The 25,644-nt window shown below is 47.0% G+C and overlaps 1 protein-coding gene across 3 annotated transcripts in view; it reads right to left on the minus strand.

Moving 5' to 3' along the window:
- The window catches only part of LOC144611423 (glutamate receptor ionotropic, NMDA 2B-like), a 349,120-nt gene that overhangs the window by 48,510 nt on the left and 274,966 nt on the right, over positions 1–25,644 (minus strand). For all 3 annotated transcript variants that reach the window (XM_078430500.1, XM_078430501.1, XM_078430499.1), the window contains one exon: positions 557–671. In XM_078430500.1, coding sequence (XP_078286626.1) covers positions 557–671 — 115 coding nt within the window. The remainder of the gene's footprint in view (positions 1–556; positions 672–25,644) is intronic.

Consider the following 25,644-nt stretch of genomic DNA (forward strand, 5'->3'; position numbering starts at 1 on the left):
GATCAGATTGGTCAACGCGGACCGGGCGCAGGTGTTGAGCGAAGCGATCGCCGAGCCTGCGTTTGGTTTCGCCGATGTAAATAAGTTGACATCTGGAGCAGCGGATGCAATAGATGAGGTTGGAGGAGGTGCAGGTGAACCTCTGTCTCACCTGGAAAGACTGTTTGGGTCCTTGGATGGAGTTGAGGGGGGAGGCGGGGTTCGCTTACAAAAATGGCGGGGTTTGCTTACTAAAATGGCGGGGTCCGCCTACTGAAATGGCGGAGTTCGCGCACTAAAATGACGGGTTCCGCTTACTAAAATGGCGGATCTGCTTACTAAAATTGCGGGGTTGCTTACTAAAATGGTGGGATATGCTTACTAAAATGGCGGACGTTACGCTCCGTTGCGTACTACACTTCAGTATAGGCGATTTCAATGGAGCGGTTCATCTTGTTCCTCTAGTATCTTTGGTTGCATCTATCATGGAACGAAATGGCTCGCAGCATAAATATCTATGATCTTCTATTTGAATAATAAATATTCGTTGCCATACAAACCCCACTCAGCCTCTTACCTTTTCCCACAGCCGCTCTTTGTTCAGTAAGATGATCACTAATCTGGGGTGTATCTGGTACCCATCATCACTGAAGGAGAGGTTTCTTCCCTCAAAGCTTACATTCATCAGGTACCTGCAAAGACAGGAGGAAAAGTGACCGGTGAGTATCTGGTAGTGTAGGAAAATACCTGCAGATGCTGGTACAAATCGTAGGTATTTATTCACACAATGCTGGAGTAACTCAGCAGGTCAGGCAGCGTCTCAGGAGAGAAGGAATGGGTGACGTTTCTTCAGACTGAAGAAGGGTCTCGACCCGAAACGTCACCCATTCCTTCTCTCCAGAGATGCTGCCTGACCTGCTGAGTTACTCCAGCATTTTGTCAAGTCAAGTCAAGTCAATTTTATTTGTATAGCACATTTAAAAACAGCCCACGTTGACCAAAGTGCTGTACATCATTATTGTGAATAAATACTTCCGGTGAGTATCTGGAGCGTGGACCGGTTCATGCTTATTTCTGATTATTTAACAAAGCACGGGTGTCTAAAGCTCAGAACGCACCGAATGCACAAGAGTCTGTGGGTTGAACTCATTATAGTGCAAACCTCGACGTGCGTTGACGCCCCCACTGTGTGCTGTGCCAGTGCTATTCTCGGGATGCTTGTGCACTGATTGCACTCAGCAATCTCCCCGCTTCTTTTCTTAACCGCGCAAGGTCGAATTTATACGGCTTGGTTTATTGTCACGCGTACCGAGGTACAGTTTCCGTTTGCGTGCTATCCAGTCAGCGGTACGGCAATATACGTGATTAATTACCATCGAGCCCTTTACAGTGCGCAGGTACGCGATAAGGTAAAGCCAGCGAGGAGGGTTGCAGACCCGGCCCTCGTCCTGAAGCTGATGAGCAGCTCCTTCAGTTTGCTGCCATTAAGGGAGACGCTGTTGTCGTGACACCACGACACTCAGCTCGCTATCTCCTTCCTGTACCCCATTTGAGCACCTTGGCTCAGTCCGCCTGGGCCTACCTGATCTCCCGGTTGCCAAACACTTTAATTTCTCTTCCCATTCCCACACTGACCTTTCAGTCCTGAGCCTCCTCCATTGTCAGAGTGAGGCCCAACGCAAATTGGAGGAACAGCACCTCATATTTCGCTTGGGCAGCTTACACCCCAGTAAGCTTACAACCCAGTATGAATATTGATTTCTCTAACTTCAAGTAACCCTTGTTTTTCCTCTCTCTCCATCCCTCCCCCACTCAAGTCATTGTACCAGCTTCAAAGTCTTCTTGTTGAGTCTCGTTGTACGTAACTCGTTTTCACCTAGGCCACAGCAAACAATGGCCTGTCTCCTTTATCATTGTTACTTTTTGCATATTTTTCATTCATTTGTTCTTTGTATCTCTATATCACCATCTACTGTATATCTCGTTTCCCTTTCCCCTGACCCTCCGTATAAAAACGTCACCTATTCCTTTTCTCCAGGGATGCTGTCTGACCCGCTGAGTTACTCCAGCACCTTGTGCCTATCTTCGGTTTAAACCGGCATCTGCAGTTCCTTCCCTACACACATAATTGTTAAAGGCAGAGCCTCAGACGGCAGTGAAGGCCGGTTCTCTGAATGCATTCAAGAGAGAGCTAGATGGAGCTCTTAAGGATAGCGGAGTCAGGGGGTATGGGGAGAAGGCAGGAACGGGGTACTGATTGAGAATGATCAGCCATGATCACATTGAATGGTGGTGCTGGCTCGAAGGGCCGAATGGCCGACTCCTGCACCTATTGTCTATTGTCTATTGTCTAAGATCAGGCCCACGATGTTGTCAAACGGGTGATGGTCAGTCCTTTACTCAGATGCCAAACTGGGCATTGTGTCAAAGGGGAGGATATCAAGATAGGCCCAAAATGCTGGCGTAACTCAATGGGTCAGGCAGCATCTCTGGAGAGAAGGAATGGGTGACGTTTCGGGCTCGAGACCCTTCTTCACATTGGATATCAAAGTGATGGGCCGTGAAGAAGGGGAATAACGGAGGTGGAGAACCAGATGGAGCCAAGGTGGGAATTGTCAGCTTTGGTTCACACATTAATTACCAACCTGGGAAAATAGGCTTGCTGTCAGAAGTCAAGAGCTCAAAAATAGCTGTGGCAGAGTCCTCATGAGTCAGCCTCATTTAAGGCGACTGAGCTAAATTGCACCTCGATCCACATTGCATTGCATTGCATTCATCAATACTGCCCATTTCATTGATAAGGCCTTTGAGTTTTAATTTTCAAAATGACAATTGAAAATTGCAGCAGGACATTAGGGCTCTGCCTCGCTGTTCATCATTTGTACTGCGTCAAGGGTCTAAACTGCACAAATTATGCTGTGGTGAATATAAATATCTCGCACGGCGCACTGTAAAACTGCTGGCAATTGTATGTGCACATTGTCCGCGTGCAGATCACAGTGCAAGTATAGTGTGGTGCACGATACAGGTATACATCTTGGTGGTGTACACAGTTCAAGTCTACCTTATGCAAACGTACATTTCTGGAGTGGACACAACCCGACTTACGTTCAATCATTGTTGAGATGTAGCATAAGGTTTAAACCCGATTCATTGCAACGTCACATAGCCCGGTTTGCTCTTTAGTTCAGTTAAGTTTAGGTTAGCGATACAGCGCGGAAACAGGCCCTTTGGCCCATCGAATCCGCACCAACCAGCGATCCCCGCACATTAACACTGCCCTACACACACAAGGGACAATTTTTACATTCACCTGCAAACCTGGTTTACATTCACCTGCAAACCTGCGCGTCTTCGGAGTGTGGGAGGAAACCGAAGTTCTTGGGGAAAACCAACGCAGGTGACGGGGAGAACGTACAAACTCCGTACAGACAAGCACCCGTGGCCAGGATTGAACCCGGGTCTCCGGCGCTGAAGGCGCTGTAAGGCGGCAACTCCACCGCTGCGCCACCGTGCCGACCCAAAGGCTTCTACCCTTCAGTAGTCCTTAATCTTTATTAGCATTTCTTAGATATTTTAATAATAGGGATTTACAAGCAACTAGCAGAACCCTTGAATTGCAAAGAGCAAGAATTTTACTTTACAATTCCCACTTTCAAGCAAAGAAAATATGACGAACAATGATATTTCTAAAATAAGTAGGTATTCTAACTAAACTATTCTATTCCCTGGCATCCAGTACTTGGTCTCACAGACACATATATCATGGTGACACTCCGGTCGGCCAAATATTTGCCTGCGAGGCTGCTCCACGCGGTAAATGTTATTCCCTTGGGAATTCTGCACCGACAGAGATTAATGCCATCACTTGAAGCAAATAATTACTTAAAAGTCTGTCTTTACTGAACCAGCAAAACAGCAGCCCTGGTAAAATAAAGCTTCAATTAATCTGTGGGCATCTTATTAACCAGTTTGTGTTCTGACTTTTGCCACTGAAATTGTAACCTTTGGACATGTATGTGCATGTGGATCTCAGTATTCACAGGCTTAATCCAAAAGGACGCTGTTACCGACTTCACCTGATCAGCCGAAGATAGACACAAAATGCTGGAGTAACTCAGCGGGACAGGCAGAGAAGGAATGGGTGACGTTTCGGGTCGAGACCCTTCTTCAGACTGAGAGTCAGGGGAGGGGGTGATACAGAGATAAGGAAGTGTAAGGCGTGAGAACGAGACATCAAAGGGGGTGAAGTTCGAGGAAAATGTAGAATAGATCATTGTTAGCTAGGAGAAAGTAACAACAAAGCAAGCAGAGATAAAATGTAATCAGGGACAGTTAGACTGGTCGGAGAACTGGGAAGGACAGGGGTGGATGGAGAAAGAGGAATAGCAAGAGTTACTTGAAGTTAGAGAAGTCAATATTCATACCGCTGGGGTGTAAGCTGGCCAAGCAGAATATGAGGTGCTGTTCCGATCAGCGTTCCCTCAGTGACTGTAACTGAGATAGAAACATAGAAAATAGGTGCAGGAGTAGGCCATTCGGCCCTTCGAGCATGCACCGCCATTCAATATGATCATGGCTGATCATCCAACTCAGTATCCCGTACCTGCCTTCTCTCCACACCCCCTGATCCCTTTAGCCACAAGGGCCACATCTAACTCCCTCTTAAATATAGCCAATGAACTGGCCTCAACTACCTTCTGTGGCAGAGAATTCCACAGATTCACCACTCTCTGTGTGAAAAAAACCTTTCTCATCTCGGTCCTAAAAGACTTCCCCCCTTATCCTTAAACTGTGACCCCTTGTTCTGGACTTCCCCAACATCGGGAACAATCTTCCTGCATCTAGCCTGTCCAACCCCTTAAGAATTTTGTAAGTTTCTATAAGAAACATTATTCTATAAGATAGAGTAATGGTATCTAGTCCACGCCGACCAGCGATCCCCGCACACTAACGCAATCCTACACACACGAGGGACAATTTTCTGTTCACACCAAGCCAATTAACCTACAAACCTGTGCGTCTTTGGGAGAAAACTGAAGATCTCGGCGCGAACCTTCGCAGATCATGGGGAGAAGGTACAAATTCCGTACAGACAAGCACCCATAGTCAGGATCGAACCTGGGCCTCTGGCGCTGTGTGGCAGCAACTCTACCGCTACGCCAGAGTGCTGGCCCAACCCTTATACTTAGCTTATATATACCGGTGTTTCACCACCATTCTAGTGTCCCCTTACTGTACCACCCTCATTGTTACACCCCACACTGTTGCAATTGTTGTGTTACACCATTTTACGGACACGGAGTCACAGAGCAGTGCTGTACAGAAACAGGCCATTCAGCCCCTCTCGGTTTGCCCATGTACGCTAAACCCATCTTAGTTCACGTTCATTGCTACAGTATTGTTACAGAACAATATTGACTATTGCTATTGCATTCTGTTGTCATGGAACATAAAAGTCTTGTTGTACTAAAGGTAGACACAAAATGCTGGGGTAACTCAGCGGGTCAGGCAGCATCTCGGGGGAGAAGGAATGGGTGACGTATCGGGTCGAGACCCTTCTTCAGACTGATCAGTCTTGTTGTACTAAAGGTACTAAAGGTACCGTTACACACCCACATTGGTGGAGCCTTACTCTTGTACACTATTGTTACGGGAATTATTATAGACTAATCACCGTTACAGAATTATGGCAGCACCATCGTGTTTACATTCAATTATAATATTGCACATTAGTTACACTCCATTGTTACACATTATATTGAGACACTTTCATTGGTACTTTCTCTCTTGGTGCACTTCCACAGATAACACCCTCACGTAATGCACTCTGATCCCAGCATTGAAACACTACCATATTGGTCACCTCTCATCAGTGCGCACTAATGTTGCGCGCTCTATTAGTGCACTGTCCCTGTTAACTTTCAATACTTACATCACGATATTGCTGCACTTGCATTTTGTGGTGTGCACTGTACTGCAGCGTTCTACATTGGTGTCCCTCGTTGTAACAGCATTGTTGCACCACGGTATTGATGCACACTCATTATTGCACTCTGTGGTGCCGGAACATATTGGTGCACCTTCATTGGTTGCACACCCATTGTATCACACCTTTTAGTTGTTCACTCTGCTGTGAACAATCGTTTCACACGATTATTACACCACTCTTTGTCGCATCCCTGCTGTGACGCTGCATTGCAACACACCTGTTGGTGCACTATCATTGTTTCAGTCTGATGTGACACCATTGTTGCACTATTGTTACACCACCAGATCTATGCACCCCTCACAGCCATTCACTCTTGTTACATCGCAATGTTGGTGCTCTCTCATTGTTACACACTATTGTTCAACACCACATTGGTCCTGGCTCATTATAACTCTTCATTGCTACACATTGTATCGGTGCAGTGTCATTGTCACGGTATTATTACATGCCACGTGGGAGCAGCCTTGTTGCACTATTGTTACACACCACATTGGTGCAAGCTCACTGTTACACTGTATTGTTGTGCACCACTTTGAACCGTTGTTTTATAGACAATAGACAATGGACAATAGGTGCAGGAGGAGGCCATTCAGCCCTTCGAGCCAGCACCGCCATTCAATGCGATCATGGCTGATCACTCTCAATCAGTACCCCGTTCCTGCCTTCTCCCCATACCCCCTCACTCCGCTATCCTTAAGAGCTCTATCCAGCTCTCTCTTGAAAGCATCCAACGAACTGGCCTCCACTGCCTTCTGAGGCAGAGAATTCCACACCTTCACCACTCTCTGACTGAAAAAGTTCTTCCTCATCTCCGTTCTAAATGGCCTACCCCTTATTCTTAAACTGTGGCCCCTTGTTCTGGACTCCCCCAACATTGGGAACATGTTTCCTGCCTCTAATGTGTCCAATCCCCTAATTATCTTATATGTTTCAATAAGATCCCCCCTTGTTACTGACAATTGAACAATAAGACTCTTGAGTCTATTGTCGCACAACAATTTGATGCAGCTCATTGTTTCCCTGTGCCAGTGTGGAACAATATCATTGCATTGCTGTAATATTGCAGCCGGACTGTTTAGTTTAGTTTAGAGATACAGCGTGGAAACAGGCCCCTCAGCCCACCGAGTCCGTACAGACCAGCGATCCCCGCACACTAACACTATCCGACACACACTAGGGACAATTTACACTTATACCACGCCAATGAACCTGTAAACCTGTAATGGGAGGAAACTGAAGAACGTACAAACTCCGTACAGACAGCACCCGTATTCAGGATCGAACCCGGGTCTCCTGGCGCTGTCAGGCAGCAACTCTGCTTCCACCAGACTGGGTGCATTTTTGTTGCCAGTGTCTGCATTTAACACCCAGATTAGGGTATCTGTTGTAATTTGTATTTTGTCATGCTGATATAGTTCCCTATTAGTTCTCCATTAGTGAACCAATTGCTGAAGCTGAAGGTACCAGAGTTGCATTATGGGAAGAAAGACGAGCCAATCTCCCATCAACGACGTCCATGTCCATAAGTGCCAAAGAAGTACTTCCTCCTGGGGCCGAATCAAGCTGGGCTGAATGGAAATGCCTCAACAGACTGAGAGCTGGTACTGGTTGTCGTAAAGCGACTCTCAAGAAGTGGGGTTATGTAGACATCTGCATATGTGGCACTGAACCATAAACTATGGAGCACCGATTGAGATGTCGACATTGGAGCACGAATGTAAAGCTGAGGATCTTGCAGAGAACAATGATATTGCTAGGAGTTGCGTTCAGTTTTGGCTGAAACACAATATCTAGCATGTGTGGACACGATAAGAAGAAGTCCTCCCTCTGATGAGCTCCCTTTGAATGGTTTATTCCAACACAATCATTCAGTCTCATGTGCACTGTTAAATCACTGCACACTCTCTGAATGATGCACTGATGTCTCGAAGGCTCTTGGCTCGACACACTCTCCATTGTTAAGACTATCACATTGATTCACGGTCATTGGTATGGCTTTAGATTTTTTAATTGCAGATCGCTGCATTGCAATGCCATAATGAGAAATAGACCTCAGTACACTGCCAGCTTTTACACCCAAAATTATGCATCATAATTAGTACACTTTCAGACTGCCGTACTCTTCTTGACAAAACACTCAGACTAAACAATCTGACGTTGGCATCAGTATATTCTTTAAAATTCTGATTTGGCACGTTTATCAGTTCAGTTTAGTTTACCGTCATGTGCACCGGGGTACAGTGAAAAGCTTTTATTGCGTGCTAACCAGTCAACGGAGAGACAATACATGATTCCAATCGAGCTGTTCACAGTGTACAGATACATGATAAGGGAATAACACTCACTCTCACACTGATAACTGTAGGAAGGAACTGCAGATGCTGGTTTAAACCCAAAGATTGACACAAAAAGCTGGAGTAACTCAGCGGGACAGGCGGCAACTCTGGAGAGAAGGAATGGGTGATGTTTCGGGTCTGAGGAAGGGTCTCGACCCGAAACGTCACCCATTCCTCCTCTTCAGAGATGCCGCCTGTCCCGCTGAGTTACTCCAGCTTTTTGTGTCTATCGCACACTGATACGTGTACATTGAGCCACTCTCAATTGGTACAGAGTCAGGTTCTCGCATTCCTTCATTCACATGGACCTGTTCTGAAATATTAATTGCCATATTGGTACTTGATGTTGGTATAAATTTGAATGATACAATTGGTACAATCTCAGAGAGTCGCAGTCCTACTGTTTCAATTTAATTAGTACATTTGCAGATTATTTACACACATTGGTTACTTTTCAGACTGTGACAGTGTGTGACAGATTGGTACAGTTTTTTTAGACATGTGTCTTAGTTCGGGATCCCCCAGTCTCAAGACTCAACGGTACACTATCTGTTTCAGATACTCTCATTGGAGAGCTCCTAAATTGATGTACGGGTGCTCCGCAACTTACGATGGCGTTACGTTCCGGAAAACCCATCGGAAACCGAAAATATCGTAAACGCATTGAATACACGTGACCACGTGGACGGCGGCTCGCTACGGGTCGCTGCCGTTTGCACCGTCGCAAAGCCCAAATGTTGTAAGTCGAAGCATCGTAAGTCGGGGAGCACCTGCATTCAGATCACTTGCGCACCGTCAAACTGTTGCACTGTTAAAATGGCGAGCAGTCAGAATGGCGCCAACGTGGAACGGCACTGGCTCAGCCCCAGTACACTCTTCAGGGCGTGTGCCCGGATTGCCACAAGGTTAGATACTCTCAGCTCAAGGTTAGATACTCTGATGTGCTCTCTCAAAAACCATTGCCCAAGGACTGAGGCAACCGTGCACTCTTGGTAAATATACGTCGTCTCGCCAGAACGCACCTTCTGGTGCACATTTAGACTGTGCACTCCTCCATTGGCTTACACTCCAATGCAAATTCCCACGTTGTCACACTCAAATGACCTCATTCCTTTAGGTACGTATTCAAAGGTCTGTTTCGTTTTGGGACACGTGACAATAAAACACCCTTGATTCTTGGCTTCGTGTGGGAAGGAACAGCAGATGCTGGTTTAAATCGAAGGTAGACACAAAATGCTGGAGTTGCATCAGCGGGTCAGGCAGCACCTCTGGAGGGAAGGAATGGGTGAAGGGTCGCAACCTGGAACGTCACCCATTCCTTCTCCCCAGAGATGCTGCCTGACCCGCTGAGTTACTCCAGCATTTTGTGTCTACCTCTAACTCTTCACATTGATACATTCACAAGTTGCAGGCTGCCCTTGTTGAACAGCTACACCGACCAGTAGAGAAGTCAACCATTATTGGAACATTTCCTGACTACATGGCTAGATTGATGCTTACTTGTGTGGCTCAGTTTGGCACACATTAATACTGATGTACTTTCATTGAGAGCCTTTTAGATTTTGCATTCATTTGCCCGCAGAATTACTTTTTGTTTGACTGGTCTCGTTATGATTAGATTCTCGGCACTGGCACATTTTCAGTTTGCTGAACTCATATCCTGTGCTCTCACTGGTACAACAGAATTTCACCTCGGATTATTGCACTCTTATTTGTTTGCTCGTAGAACGTCGGTGTCGAGATGATTACATTTGGGTTATTGCGATCAGACTGAAAATGTTCCAGTTTCTCACATTGGTGCACTTCAAATTGATGCATTGTCTCTCTTACACGCACGCACTGCTGCACTCTCGGGCTGTTGTGCACAAATTATTACTGCCAGATCATATTATTGGTACGCATGTACCAGCGACCTCCCGGATTGTCACACTTATTGTAGCAGCTCCAGATTCCACACGGCGAGTTTTGGACGATCAGACTAATGCACTCAGATGACCCCATCCACATTGCTACACCCTCAGCCTCATGGGCTCTGAAATATTAATTGCCATATTCGAACTTTATGTTGGTATGAATATAAATGATAAGGTTGGTGCAATCTCAGATTACCACACAATTTCATGAGTACATTTGCAGATTATTTACACACATTGGTTACCTCTCAGACTGCGAGAGGGTGTGCCAGATTGGTACACACAAAATGCTGGAGTAACTCAGCGGTTCGATACCTGCCCAAGTTTTTATAGTTCACGTCTGCCTGTAGGTGGATGGGTCGGTTTGCACATCCTCAGAAAGCACAGTTCAACACAATAGGTTTGAGCACAATGGAGACCTGTACCGTCAAACCTCTGCCAGCCATTAGCTTATTCGACTAACGCCAGCAATTGTCAAGGGTGAGCAGCCCCACTGATACTCTTAGTGTGACCGTCCTTCCAGTTACACAGCATCGTCGTGGCACAAACGCCCACCACTCAGTCAGCAAGTGAAGAAGCCCCACCTCCCACAGTAATTGGAGAGAATGGAGACCTGTACCGTCAAACCTCTGCCAGCCATTAGCTTATTCGACTAACGCCAGCAATTGTACCCGTTCCACAGGGGGATGCTGTCGGTGGGGGTAAATCTGAAATAGGAAGCAAGAGCTGCTGGAAACACTCCACATGGCAGGCGGCAACTGCGGAGAGAGAAACAAGAGTTAACATCTTTAGCTCAGTGATGGGAAAGGCGAGGATTTAAAATGGTGGAGCGAGCAGAGAGTAAGGAGAAGGAAACGGTGAGAATGAAGGATTGAGGTAGGGTGGAGAACAGAGGGGCCGAATAACACGGGTGACAATGGGGGTAAGGGATGGATCCAGAGGAATGTATAAATCATAGGAGCAGAATCCACTGCTATCTAAATGAAAGCACAATAGGCAATAGACAATAGGTGCAGGAGTAGGCCATTCAGCCCTTCGAGCCAGCACCACCATTCAATGCGATCATGGCTGATCACTCTCAATCAGTACCCCGTTCCTGCCTTCTCCCCAAACCCCCTCACTCCGCTATCCTTAAGAGCTCTATCCAGCTCTCTCTTGAAAGCATCCAACGAACTGGCCTCCACTGCCTTCTGAGGCAGAGAATTCCACACCTTCACCACTCTCTGACTGAAAAAGTTCTTCCTCATCTCCGTTCTAAATGGCCTACCCCTTATTCTTAAACTGTGGCTTTGGTTTAGTTTAGTTTAGTTCAGAGATACAGCATTGAAACAGGTCCTTTGGCCCACCGAGTCCGTGCGCATCAACACTAGTTCTATGTTATCCCACTTTTACATCGTACACACGAGGGGAAATTTATTGAAGCCAATTAACTGACAAGCATGCATGTTTTTGGGAGATGGGAGGAAACCGGAGCACCCGGAGGAAGCCCACACAGACCCAAGGAGAACGTACAAACTCCGTACAGACAGCACCCATAATCAGGACCGAACTGGGGTCTCTGACGCTTTAAGGCAGCAACTCTACCACCTGCTGTGGTTGTCATCATAGGTTGTTGAACCCAGTGCTCACTTTCATTCCTTCTCATGTAATCCACTGAATATGGCCGCATTGTTAGCTTATCGTCATCAAATCCCTCATGAAATCCGTGCCAGCCTGGCAGTGAAGGATGGTGATACATTTCCAATTTGGCATGATGTACGATTTATTAGTAGTGGTATTCCCATGTGTCTGCTGTACTTGCCCTTCTTTGTCATTGGAGTCATGGGTCTGGGAGATACTGTTGGACCAACCTGGGTGGTGTAACTGCAGTCTGAAGTTACTGCTGTCTGAAGAAGGGTCTCGACCTTAAATGCAGCACGACCCGTTGAGTTCCTCCAGCACTTTGTACTTTTATACCTACAGTTCAGATTCGGACGGCATACTGTAGTTAGGGTGTGCCAGTGATGGATACACTGAATATCAGGGTAATGCATTAGGTAGGGGATTACTTTGACATGGAAGACATTATGGTCATAAGGTCATAAGTAATAGGAGCAGATTAAGCCATTCAGCCCATCAAACCTACTCCGCCATTCAATCATGGCTGATCTATCTCTCCCTCCTAACCCCATTCGCCTGCCTTCATATCATATCATATCATATATATACAGCCGGAAACAGGCCTTTTCGGCCCACCAAGTCCGTGCCGCCCAGCGATCCCCGTACATTAACACTATCCTACACCCACTAGGGACAATATTTACATTTTACCCAGCCAATTAACCTACATACCTGTACGTCTTTGGAGTGTGGGAGGAAACCGAAGATCTCGGAGAAAACCCACGCAGGTCACGGGGAGAACGTACAAACTCCTTACAGTGCAGCACCCGTAGTCAGGATCGAACCTGAGTCTCCGGCGCTGCATTCGCTGTAAAGCAGCAACTCTACCGCTGCGCTACCGTGCCGCCCTTCTCCCCATAACCTCTGACAACTGTACTAATCAAAAGTCTATCTATCTCCGCCTTAAAAATATCCACTAACGTGGCCTCCACAGCCTTCTGTGGCAAAGAATTCCACAGATTCACCACCCTCTGATTGAAGAAGTCTCTCCTCATCTCCTTCCTAAAAGAACGTCCTTTAATTCTAAGGCTATGCCCTCTAGTCCTAGACTCTCCCACTTGTGGAAACGTCCTCTCCACATCCACTCCGTCCGAGCCTTTCACTATTCTGTATGTTTCAATGAGGTTTTCCCTCATTCTTCTGTTGATCTTGATTGGTGTTGAAGCTGAACTCATCCAGCAAAGTGGGAATTCTCACATCACAATACTCAAACATTCCCTGCAGAATGATGGGAAACCCTTGGGAAGCAATGAGGAAAGCCACTCGCAGCTGGATCTCAGCCTCTGACCCATTGGCTTGACTTTAGACTTTAAAAATACAGCGCGGAAACAGGCCCTTCGGCCCACCGAGCCCGCGCCGACCAGTGATCGCCCCGTACACTAGCACTGTCATACACACACTAGGGACAATTTACAACTTTTTTTCCACCAAAGTCAATGAACCTACAAACCTGTACATCTTTGGAGTGTGGGGGGAAACCGGAGCACCCGGAGAAAACCCACGCAGCCACAGGGAGAACAGACAAACTCCATGTTCAACAGTTTTTTTGTTATCACGTGTGCCAAAGTACAGCGATATATATATTTTTTGCATATAGATCAGTGAAATTATTGCCGTATGTAAGTACAATCATACGCTCTGGAAAGTTAACACCAATGCTTCTCCAAAGTAACTCAAATTATACGAGGATGGTGCCAGGACTAGAGGGTGTGAGGTGCAGGGAGAGGTTGAGTAGGCCGGGACTCTTTTCCTTGGAGTGCAGGAGGATGAGGGGTGATCGAACTCGGGTCTCTGGTGCAGTAAGGCAGCAATTCTACCACAGAGCCACCAAGCCTCCCCCCTGTGACCTCTTGTATTTGCAGCCCAACAGGACTTTTGATCAATGGTGTCAACTGTAGGATATTGGTGATCGGAGAGAGCAATGGTAACGCCTTTGAATGTCAAGGGTACGTGGGCAGACTCTCTGCTGAAGATGGTCAGTGTGTGGCTCTTTCCTGGTGTGAATGATATTTGCCACTTCTTACTTCATCACGGTTGAACATTGTGCAAGAGGGAACTGCAGATGCTGGTTTACACCGAAGTTAGACACAAAAAACTGGAATAACTCAGCGGGTCAGGCAGCATCTCCGGAGAGAAGGAATGGGTGACTTTTCGGGTCGAGGCCCTTCTTCAGCCTTGCCCTGAAACGTCACCCATTCCTTCTCTCCAGAGATGCTGCCTATCCCCGCTGAGTTACTCCAGCATTTTGTGTCTATCTTAAGTTTATCTCCTACCCTGGTGCAGACTCAATCTGCCGGCTCTGCCCTTCGGTTTCCTCCCACACTCCAAAGGCGTACAGGTTTGTGGGCTAATTGGCTTGGTATAAATGTAAACTGCCCCCAGTGTGTGTCGGATTGTGTAAGCGTGCAGGGATCGCTGGTCGGCGCGGACTCGGTGGGCTGAAGGGCCTGTTTCCGCGCTGTATCTCTAAACTAAACTAAACTAAACTAAACTAAACCTGCACCCATTGCTACTATTTGTCAAGCGTTCCTGTCTTCACTGATCTTTCACGAATCAATCACTCTCATCCTTCAGCCTCTCTGATCGCCAACCCTATCTATCAGCCTCAGTTGTACTAAATTAACTGCATGTACTCTCTCACTTGCTAATGACTCACTGGGGACTATTTTATTCCCTTTCCCACTGCAGGCTCAACATTAGCTACTGTAATTAAGCTGGCATCTTCTCACGGTGTGGCTCGGGACCAAGTTAGCTTCACCCAGGACCGGTAAAACCAACACCTAATAAAAATAGTCATCTGTACGCAGCAAACAATAGATACGACCATCACGCAGAATGAATGTTGAAGGCAACCAAGAAAATACCCCCAACCCAACCCAACAAAGGCTATGAAAGTGCAGGAAGGAACTGCAGATGCTGGTTTAAATCGAAGACCCCAAATGTCGCCCATTGCTTCTCTCCAGAGATGCTGCCTGTCCCGCTGAGTTACTCCAGCTTTTTGTGTCTGTCTCTGGCACTAACGAGCCGGCTTCGGCGACTGTCTTCCTCGTGGTTGCACGCCAGCCAGTCCTGTCACTGGCATGGGCTTCCCAGTGTTTTGGGGCTCGGCCTGTTCACTGGCGGTGGTCCTTGATGCAGTCCGTGAACCGTGTCAAGTCAATTACAGCACCAAAGAAAAAGGGTCATCTTAAAGAGCGACAAGTCCACTGAACCAGAAGACACCTCACCCCAGGGTTGAAAGGTGATGCCAATGGGAACAATGCAGAGGCCCTAAGCATTATCTTCCAAAGCTTCTTGCATTCAGGAGCCATTTGTTTGGGCTGAAAAATTGCTTGTGGAAAAATGCTAATTAACAAAGATGAGAGTGGGGGCAGTCGGTGAATTATGGTCAGTTAGCCTCACTGCTTCTGCTGGGTGTGTGTGCGAGACCTCATAATTATGGATAGAACGAGTGAACCTCCTAGAAAAAAACCCCACAGCAGATCAGAGAATGGCAGTGAATTTGTAAGGAGCAGTCAGACCTGACCAACCTGATTGAATTTTCTGATGAGATAATTACAACAGTGGAAAGGGATTTGTCTGCGGATGTTATTTATTGTCTTCCAAAAGGTATTTGATAAAGTCCCTCAGGACAGACTGATAGCAGACCCTGCAAATCAAATAATGGAACGTGTGCACTGTAAATGGTGGGCGCTGAACACGGCTCAGAATGGAGCGAGTTGTCAGAAACTGATTCTGGGCGAGTTGACTATTTTCAGTTTCAGTTTTGTTTATTGTCATGTGCACCGTGAGGTACAGTGAAGAGCTTTTGTTGCGCGCTAACCAGTCAGCAGAAAGACAATACACGATTACAATCGAGCCATTTGCAGTGTACAGATACATGATAAGGGGATGTATCATGTCCTTGTGCAAGGTAGAGCCAGCAAAGTCCGGTCAAGGATAGTCCATGGGCCACCAAAGAGGGAGATGGTAGTTCAGCACTGCTCCCTGGTTCGTGATTTATGGGTGTTTGAGGCCGTGGAAGGTACAACCACAGCTTTAGTCTTTAAGAAGTGTGTCCACCTCTGCGTCTACACCAGACCCGCGAGCTTTCGATGAACAAGTAGAGTGCCAATGTGGGGGGTTTCGAGGGGATCCAGGGGAAGGTTGCCTAGGTTCAGTACCTCATTACTGCAGAGATAGAGTGGGCTTGCTGGCCAAGCTCCCCCCATCCTGTCTCCCCTCCAGTGCTATCCTCCACTCCCATTTTCCCAACAATGTTGCCACTGTCACAGGAATGCCTTCACCTTGGTGGCACAAGGAACTGCAGGTGCTGGAATCTTGAGCAAAACACAAAATGCTGGAGCAATGAATATCTGGAATAAATGTGACGCAGCGGTAGAGTTGCTGCCTCACAGCACCAGCGACCCGGGTTCCATCCTGACTACGGGTGCTGCCTCCAATTAAATGAGAGCAAGTCTGAGGTCATCCTATTCGGGCCCCCCCGACTCCATCAAATTGATAACAGGCAGTCATGGAAGTCTATCCTGCCTAGTCAAACCGCATGTCAAAAACCTCGGCATGATATTTGACTCTGCATTAAAATTTGATAAGCAAGTCAACGCTGTGGTAAAAGCCAGCTTCTTCCAACTTCGAACCATAGCTAAAATCAAACCTTTCCTCCAATTCGACGACACAGAAAAAATCATTCACGCTTTCATTTCCTCCCGCCTAGACTACTGCAACTCCCTATACACTGGGATCAGCCAATCTTCCCTGTCCCGCCTGCAACTGGTCCAAAACGCCGCAGCGAGACTCCTGACGGGTACCCGTAAAAGGGACCACATCACCCCGATTCTGGCCTCTCTCCACTGGCTCCCTGTACGGTACAGAATCAACTTCAAGCTCCTCCTATTCACGTATAAAGCCCTAAATGGACACTCCCCCCCCTACATCAAAAATCTTCTAACCCCCCTCTTTAACTCCAGGTCCCTCAGGTCGGCCGACTTGGGGCTACTCACTATCCCGCGGTCTAGGCTTAAGCTCAGGGGTGACCGCGCTTTTGCGGTTGCAGCTCCTAGACTGTGGAACGGCATCCCTCTCCCCATCAGAACTGCCCCCTCCATCGACTCCTTTAAGTCCAGGCTCAAAACCTATTTCTACTCCCTAGCGTTTGAGGCTCATTGAGGAGGCGCTGTGAACTGTTTGCGTGCCACTGTATGTTTCTTTTTTTTTTTTCCATTGGAACCTAATCAGATGTACAGCACTTTGGTCAACGTGGGTTGTTTTTAAATGTGCTATACAAATAAAATTGACTTGACTTGACTTGACTATACAGAGTTTGTACGTTCTCCCTTTGACCTGCGTGGGTTTTCTCCGGGATCTCCGGTTTCCTCCCACACTCCAAAGACTTGCAGGATTGTAGGTTAATTAGCTTGGTAATAATGTGAAGTGTCGCTAGCGTGCGTAGGATAGTGTTAGTGTGCGGGGATCGCTGGTCGGCGCGGACTCGGTGGGCCAAGGGGCCTGTTTCTGCGCTGTATCTCTAAACTAAACTAAACTCAGCAAGTCAGGCAGTATCTCTGGAGGGAGTGGGCAAACGACATTTCAGGCTGTCACCCTTCCTCAGATCTTTATCTCAGAGATCTCGATGAACAAATTGGGCAGGACACTTTAGAGGCAGGAAACATGTTCCCAATGTTGGGGGAGTCCAGAACCAGGGGCCACAGTTTAAGAATAAGGGGTAGGCCATTTAGAACGGAGATGAGGAAAAACTTTTTCAGTCAGAGAGTTGTGAATCTGTGGAATTCTCTGCCTCAGAAGGCAGTGGAGGCCAATTCTCTGAGTGCATTCAAGAGAGAGCTAGATAGAGCTCTTAAGGATAGCGGAGTCAGGGGGTATGGGGAGAAGGCAGGAACGGGGTACTGCTTGTGGATGATCAGCCATGATCACATTGAATGGCGGTGCTGGCTCGAAGGGCCGAATGGCCTCCTCCTGCATCTATTGTCTATGGTCAATTGACAGGAGCTCAGCATTTATTCTCACGATTATCCTCTCGCAACTGATGAGTCACGTGGATGGATATACCCTCGCCTGGTCATGTTCCGGTTGAAATGTTGCTATCATGTCCACCACCTGCCTGGCACCATATTTCAGACACAAATCACACTGAGTGAAAATATTACCTTGCAAATCTCCTTCAAACTTTACTCAGCTCAGCACAGGAAAGGCAACAAGGGTAGGAATGAAGACTGACACAAAAAGCTGGAGTAACGCAGCGGGACAGGCAGCATCTCTGGAGAGAAGGAATGGGTGATGTTTCGGGCCGAGACCCTTCTTCAGACTGGTTTAAACCAGCATCTGCAGTCCCTTCTTACACAAGTGCAGGAATGAAAGCAGGACTCTAATTTCGTACAACTATTCCAATTTAAGGTGGAAATTGAGGTGTTTTACAATCTGGCTTAAAACTGAATTAAAAATAAATTTTAAGACAACAATTAAAAAATGCACCATGGCAACAACGGAACAATAACAGTGAGATACAAAATGCTTCTATCATGTCTCCCCATAACCTCCAGCGTTCCAAGAAACATTCCAAGTCTGCCCAATATCTCTCCGTAGCTGATAACCCCTGATCCCTGCATCATTGTGGTTCACCTACCCTGCATCCTTTCCAACACCCGGACATCTTTCCTCTAAGGATGTGGGATAAACCCAAACCATGAGAAGGGTTTAACCAAGAGAAAGCATCGCTGAGGATTATCTGCGTGTGTCAACCCCATTCTCCTACCTTCCCCCCATGATCTTTGGTGCCCCTACTAACCAAAGATACCAGAGGAACAAGATGGACCACTCCGTTGAAATCGCCTATACTGAAGTGTAGTGCGCAAAGGAGCGTAACGTCCACCATTTTAGTAAGCAAAACCCGCCATTCGCTCTGCCTCTCGCAGTGTAATCAGCGTTTTGGGGGAACAGTATGTGCGATGACACCATTAAAATGCAGAATATATCTCATCTATCAATTCACAGATTTTTGTTATTTTTCTTTTAAAATGTTTCTGCAAGTTTCTGCCTACTAAAATGGCGCCGTGACATACTACGGTTTTTAGGGTCAATAGACAATAGACAATAGGTGCAGGAGTAGGCCATTCGGCTCTTCGAGCCAGCACCGCCATTCAATGTGATCATGGCTGATCATTCTCAATCAGTATCCCGTTCCTGCCTTCTCCCCATACCCCCTCACTCTGCTATCCTTAAGAGTTCTATCTAGCTCGAGTGGTCTATCTTGCTCTGCTCTATTATCTTTGCTACTAACCAAGAAGCTACCCTTCTCCGCTTTAAAAATACCCAATGGCTTGGCCTCAACCACCGCCTGTGGCAATGAATTCCACAGATTCACCTCCCTCTGACAGGATGGACTTGAATTGCATTATCCTGGCCTTGTAGCAACAGCGTGGGTGGGTGCCAGTGGGAGGAAGGTCTGTCTATTCCTGGAAGAGCCAGAAGGGCTGAGTGGGAAGAACAGGCGGCTCTGCTGAGGCTGGGTGAGTGGCCGATGTTCACTCCGGAGAAGCCTTCCCCCAATGTCAGCACTCTCGATATACAGCACGCTCTAGGAGAGAGGACTGGGCTTTGGGCCTGCCCTCTCCCTGTCCCCACCAAGAGCACACTGCCCCACCGTCCTGCTTCTCCCGGGCCTCCCACGTTCTCCTCCTTGATGTTCTCTGCAACCCTCGCCTCCTCGAGCTTCTGTCCACCTGTGGGAAGGAAGTGCACAATATCACAATGTTGCAGAACGTTTATCTTCCAGGTGCTTCATCCTCATGCATTGGCACTGCCTCAAGGAGGTCAGGTACTGTGTAAGCAGCACCAAACTCAACATCCATTTCCACTCCTGGTATCACAAAGGATGTAGCCCAGCCATCCATGGATGTATCCCTCGACTGCCTCAGATCTCCATGCCTCTCACAGAGCATGAAGATGCCTGAAAAATTGGACATCCTTGTATTACATCCTTGTAATTGAGGCAGTGCGGCATAGGTTCACGAGATTGATCCCTGGGATGGCGGGACTGACATATGAGCAAAGATTGAAAAGACTAGGCTTGTACTCACTGGAGTTTAGAAGGATGAGAGGGGATCTTATAGAAACATATAAAATTATAAAAGGACTGAACAAGCTAGATGCAGGGAAAATGTTCCCAATGTTGGGCGAGTCCAGAACCAGGGGCCACAGTCTTCGAATAAAGGGGAGGCCATTTAAAATTGAGGTGAGAAAAAACTTTTTCACCCAGAGAGTTGTGAATTTGTGGAATTCTCTGCCACAGAGGGCAGCGGAGGCCAAATCACTGGATGGATTTAAGAGAGAGTTAGATAGAGCTCTAGGGGCTAGTGGGATGAAGGGATATGGGGAGAAGGCAGGCACGGGTTATTGATTGGGGACGATCACAATGAATGGCGGTGCTGGCTCGAAGGGCCGAATGGCCTCCTCTTGCACCTATTTTCTAGCACTTACCTCCCCTCTATCCAGAATCTGTCGGATGCTGGGGGAACCAGCCTTGTTACTCAGCAGTGCATGCCCCATCCTCAGGAGAGGGTGTCCCATACCTGGAATCACCAGCTCCTGGGCACACGAAGCAAACATACCCTACACAGAGTGAAAGAGATCTAGAGCGTCACCTCACTGATATCACATCTTGCTTTATCCATTCAACCACAGCAGAAGGCATAGACAATAGACAATAGGTGCAGGAGGAGGCCATTCGGCCCTTCGAGCCAGCACCGCCATTCAATGTGATCATGGCGGATCATTCTCAAACAGTACCCCGTTCCTGCCTTCTCCCCATACCCCCTGACTCCGCTATCCTTAAAAGCTCTATCTAGCTCTCTCTTGAATGCATTCAGAGAATTGGCCTCCACTGCCTTCTGAGGCAGAGAATTCCACAGATTCACAACTCTCTGACTGAAAAGGTTTTTCCTCATCTCAGTTCTAAATGGCCTACCCCCTTATTCTTAAACTGTGGCCCCTTGTTCTGGACTCCCCCAACATTGGGAACATGTTTCCTGCCTCTAACGTGTCCAACCCCTTAATAATCTTATACGTTTCGATAAGACCTCCTCTCATCCTTCTAAATTCCAGTGTATACAAGGCGTTATGCTTAAAGGAAAGGCGTTAAAATTCAAGACTTTTGGGAAGGTTGGGAAAGTAATGGAGGACCATTGTCATTGTTTATGGTCTTTCCGCTGACTGATTAGCGCGCGACAAAAGCTTTTCACTGTACCTCGGCACACGTAGCAATAAACTAAACTCAGTTCAGGCAGCATCTGTAGAGGGAATGAACAGGCGACGTTTCGGGTCTGACCCTTCTTTATTCTGGCCCAAAACGTCTGTCTATTCCCCCCACAGATGCTGCCTGACCTGCTGAGTTCCTCCAGTACTTTGTTTTTTTTTGCTCAGGATTCCAGCATCTGCAGTTTCTTGTGCCTCCACTCTGAGAAAATTGTTACACATTCAGACTGTATGTGACAGGGCTGGTTTAGATCTTCCGTAATTAACACAAAATTGACTGGATTGGAGGGAACAACACACAGACTTTAAAGGTATAGACTTGAAAGGATCAATGGTTCTTTATAGTCACGTATGAAATTCTTTAACACAACCCATAAATGCAGTCACCACAATTTTGGTGCCGTTTAACCAAGAAAGGAAAAGTTTGATGCAGTCTACGGGTGCTGCCTGTACGGAGTTTGTACGCTCTCCCTGTGATCTGCGTGGGTTTTCTCAGAGACCTTCGGTTTCCTCCCACACTCCAAAGACGTGCAGGTTTGTAGGTACGTTGGCTTGGTATGTGTAAATTGTCCGTGGCGTCTGTAGGACAGTGTTAATGTGCGGGGATTGCTGGTCGGCGTGGACTCGGTGGGCCGAAGGGCCTGCTTCCGCGCTGTGTCTCTAAAACTAAAAACTAAAACTGAAAAAAAAAACAGAAAACACAAACGGTCCAAAGTGCAAAGTCCAGTCCACGTGTTAACTGCCGTAGTAACTGCACCGGCCATCCCAGGACTCATGACAATGGGTTCCTCTGTGCCCTTTCCCTTGCCCATTGGCATGGCTATCTCACCATCACCTCTTCCCTTGCCTTAACTCTCAGTTTGCAGTACAATGAGTCCTGTAGTCGATGCCTGACTCTTCCCACAGAACACCTTCTTTTGTTTGGATTTTTTTTGTCAGGGTGGCATGGTGGTCGTGCAATGGTAGAGTTGCTGCCTCACAGCGTCGGAGATCCGGGTTCGATCCCAACTACGGGTGCTGTCTGTACGGAGTTTGTACGTTCTCCCCGTGACCTGTGTGGGTTTTCACCGGGATCTTCCGTTTCCTCCCACACTCTGAGACGTACTGGTTTGTAGGTTAATCAGTTTGGTATAATTGTAAATGATCCCGTGTGTGTTGGATAGTGTTAGTGTGCGGGGATCGCTGGTCGGCGCGGATTCGGTGGGCTGAGATGTATCCTCACTGTGTCTCTAAACGATACTGAACTAAACTTAAACCTCTCCAGCATTTTGTGTCTACCTTCTTTCAAGAATGGTCTGTGAAGAAATGCATGGACTTAACACTGCCAATTATTTTCTACTGCTGTGTGGAATGACATTAAAATATTCTCGGTTAATTTTAGCCGCCTTTTTTTATAGCTAGTCCCAGTGCCACACTTTAACGGTGATGATGTGTGGCTGGCCTACTTAAAAATTGGGTCTGATTGTCACAAAGTAGTTGAAGAATCGATGACCTTAACTCACTGCTACTGAAAACATTAGCAACAATTAGAAGTTGGAAAGTAAGACAGCCTGAAGAATGAGTTCATGTACATAAGTGATAGGAACAGAATTAGGCCTTTTGGCCCATCAGGTCTACTCCGCCATTCAATCATGGCTGAATAATCCTTCCCTCTTAACCCCATTCTCCTGCCTTCTCCCCATAACCCCCGACACCTGTTCTAATCAAGAATCTGTCTATCTCTGCCTTAAAAATATCAATTGACTTGGCCTCCACAGCCCTCTGTGGCAATGAATTCCATAGATTCACCACCGTCTGCCTAAAGAAATTCCTCCTCATTTCATTCCTGGAGGATCGTTCTTTAATTCTGATGCTATGTCCGAAGGGCCTGTTTCCGCGCTGCATCTCTGGAACTAATACTAAGAGTGTAAAGGTGTTGGGGTGAACTATGGCGACACAAGGAGAAACAAAGAAATGCAGTCGCTAAAATATTGAGCAAGACACAAACGTTATGGAGTCTGAAGATGGGTCTTGACCCGAAGCGTCACCTATCCTCTCCCTCCACAGATGCTGCCTGACCCGCTGAGTTACTCCAGCACTTTGTGTTGTGATGATGAGCCATGGGTAGAGGAAGCAACATTATCAATAAGAAAACATGGATGATTTACATTGAGAGTGGTTTAATTGTCGATGACTTTCATGCATTTTGAAGGGAAATACCAAGTAGGTCAGGGTGGAGGGAATGGAAAAATCAGCTGAAAGGCTGATGTAATGTACAGGGAACAAGATCAAAATATCAGCCCCAGCAGAGGAGAGCTGAATGAACGGATGAATGAATGAATGAATGAATGAATGAATGAATGAATGGATGAATGAATGGATGGATGAGTGAATGAATGGACGAGTGAATGGATGAATGGATGAGTGAATGAATGGATGAGTGAATGAATGGACGAGTGAATGGATGAATGAATGAATGGATGAGTGAATGAATGGATGAGTGTAATTCTTTGCTTGCATACCCAAGGTGTATGCAAATAGTTGCCCATAAAGGGCGCTGACAAAGTTACAAAGTGTTGTGATACTGCAAGGACTACTTTATTGTATCACAAGGACTACTTTGTTTGCCTGTGTAGTAACGTGTATATAAGAGAATGAGGTGATTAGGTGGTCACTCTGGTTCCAGGTGGCCATGGAATAAACAGCCTGGATTTAAGCTGGATTTAAGCTCCAGCATTATAACCTTTTAAACACGTGTACTTGTGGTCCGTCCAGAGTCATAACAAAGGTACAACAGATACCGGTGGACTCTGGACTCTAGAGTCCAGACACCAGAGTGACCACCTAATCACCTCATTCTCTTATATACACGTTACTACACAGGCAAACTAAGTAGTCCTTGTGATACAACAAAGTAGTCCTTGCAATATCACCACACAAAGTACCCTGGGTGCCAGGCCCCCTTCTGTTCTCCCCCCTCCTCCTCCCTCCCAACGGTCGCCGCAAGCTGGGTCCCCATTGTTCTTCCCCCTCCCTCACTTCGGTTCCCCCCCCCCCCGCCGGGTCCTCCTTTGTTCCTTCCCCCGGCAGCGGCGTCCTCACTTCCACGTGGCCCGTCGGTCGCCGATCTCATCGACCGCTGCGCCGGCCTCTCCGCTATCGCCGCCGGGTCCCCTCTGGACGCCGACCCCGGCCCCAGCCGCGGGCTCCATCGACCCAGGGGCCCCGTTGGCTGAGATGAACAGCCTGCTCGATATTGTACGTTCAAAGTAATTACACTCTTGGCATCTCGTCCACATCTCCGCAAGAAGTCATTGTAGAAATGTCATTGTTCTATTGCCAGTGCTCCTGACAATTAAACACTCTTGGCTCTTGAAGATATCACAAAAGTGAATATATTGTAAGGCAAACGGCTACTAAGTACAACAAATTATGACATTAAGAATGAGGTGACAGGAAAGCATCAGCACAAACAATAAGTGCAGGAGATGAGGGAACACAAAGTAAGCAAGAAGATACTCAGCAACATTAAGCCAAATCTAACCAAACATAGTCAGGAATCAAGACTGTTTGTAGGAGCCATTTGTGTTTGTGCTGGCTGTTTTAGCATATTATATTATTTTGTCTAGATATCTTGCTGTATTCATTTTGGACACTTGGGGGCTGTCGTGAGATTTTCTTTGATATAGATTTAGAGATACAGCGCGGAAACAGGCCCTTCGGCCCACCGGGTCCGCGCTGCCCAGCGATCCCCGCACATTAACACTATCCTACACCCACTAGGGACAATTTTTACATTTACCCAGTCAATTAACCTACAAACCTGTACGTCTTTGGAGTGTGGGAGGAAACCGAAGATCTCGGAGAAAACCCACGCAGGTCACGGGGAGAACGTACAAACTCCGTACAGATGGCGCCCGTAGTCAGGATCGAACCTGAGTCTCCGGCGCTGCATTCGCTGTAAGGCAGCAACTCTACCGCTGCGCCACCGTGCCGCCCTGATGATTACATATATGGGCATAATGGACTGGGAAGAGCCAGAATTAAGGAGTATATCTGGAGATGCAGAGACGGGAGGGGTCAGACACAGGGGGTATGGCGAGATACAGTTCTTACCAGACCTGCGACGAAGAGAGCTGAAAGCTTGGAGAGATACAGACCTGTTTGTATTACTACTTCAATAAACGACTAATTAAACTGAAAATACGTTTGGAAAATCTCTTTGTTGGTTTGCTTAAAGTTGACTCCCACTCCATGTGACGTCATGACAGTTGGAAAGGACTTTATTGGATAGGACTGAAGTTGCCATTACACTGTTTATCAGTCACATGCACCCGATATGAACCGGAACTATGATATTTTTACTTGCTGCAGCTTTACAGGCACATTAGATGAAGCAACAATAAGTATATAATTATTAGTTACTCGAAGTAAACTGGACCGTGATATGTTCATAAGTTCTCTGAGCAGAATTAGGCCATTCGGCCCATCAAGTCCACTCGGCCGTTCAATCATGGCT

This window comes from Rhinoraja longicauda, chromosome 40, assembly GCF_053455715.1.
Source record: "Rhinoraja longicauda isolate Sanriku21f chromosome 40, sRhiLon1.1, whole genome shotgun sequence".
NCBI classification, from domain to species: Eukaryota; Metazoa; Chordata; class Chondrichthyes; order Rajiformes; family Arhynchobatidae; genus Rhinoraja; species Rhinoraja longicauda.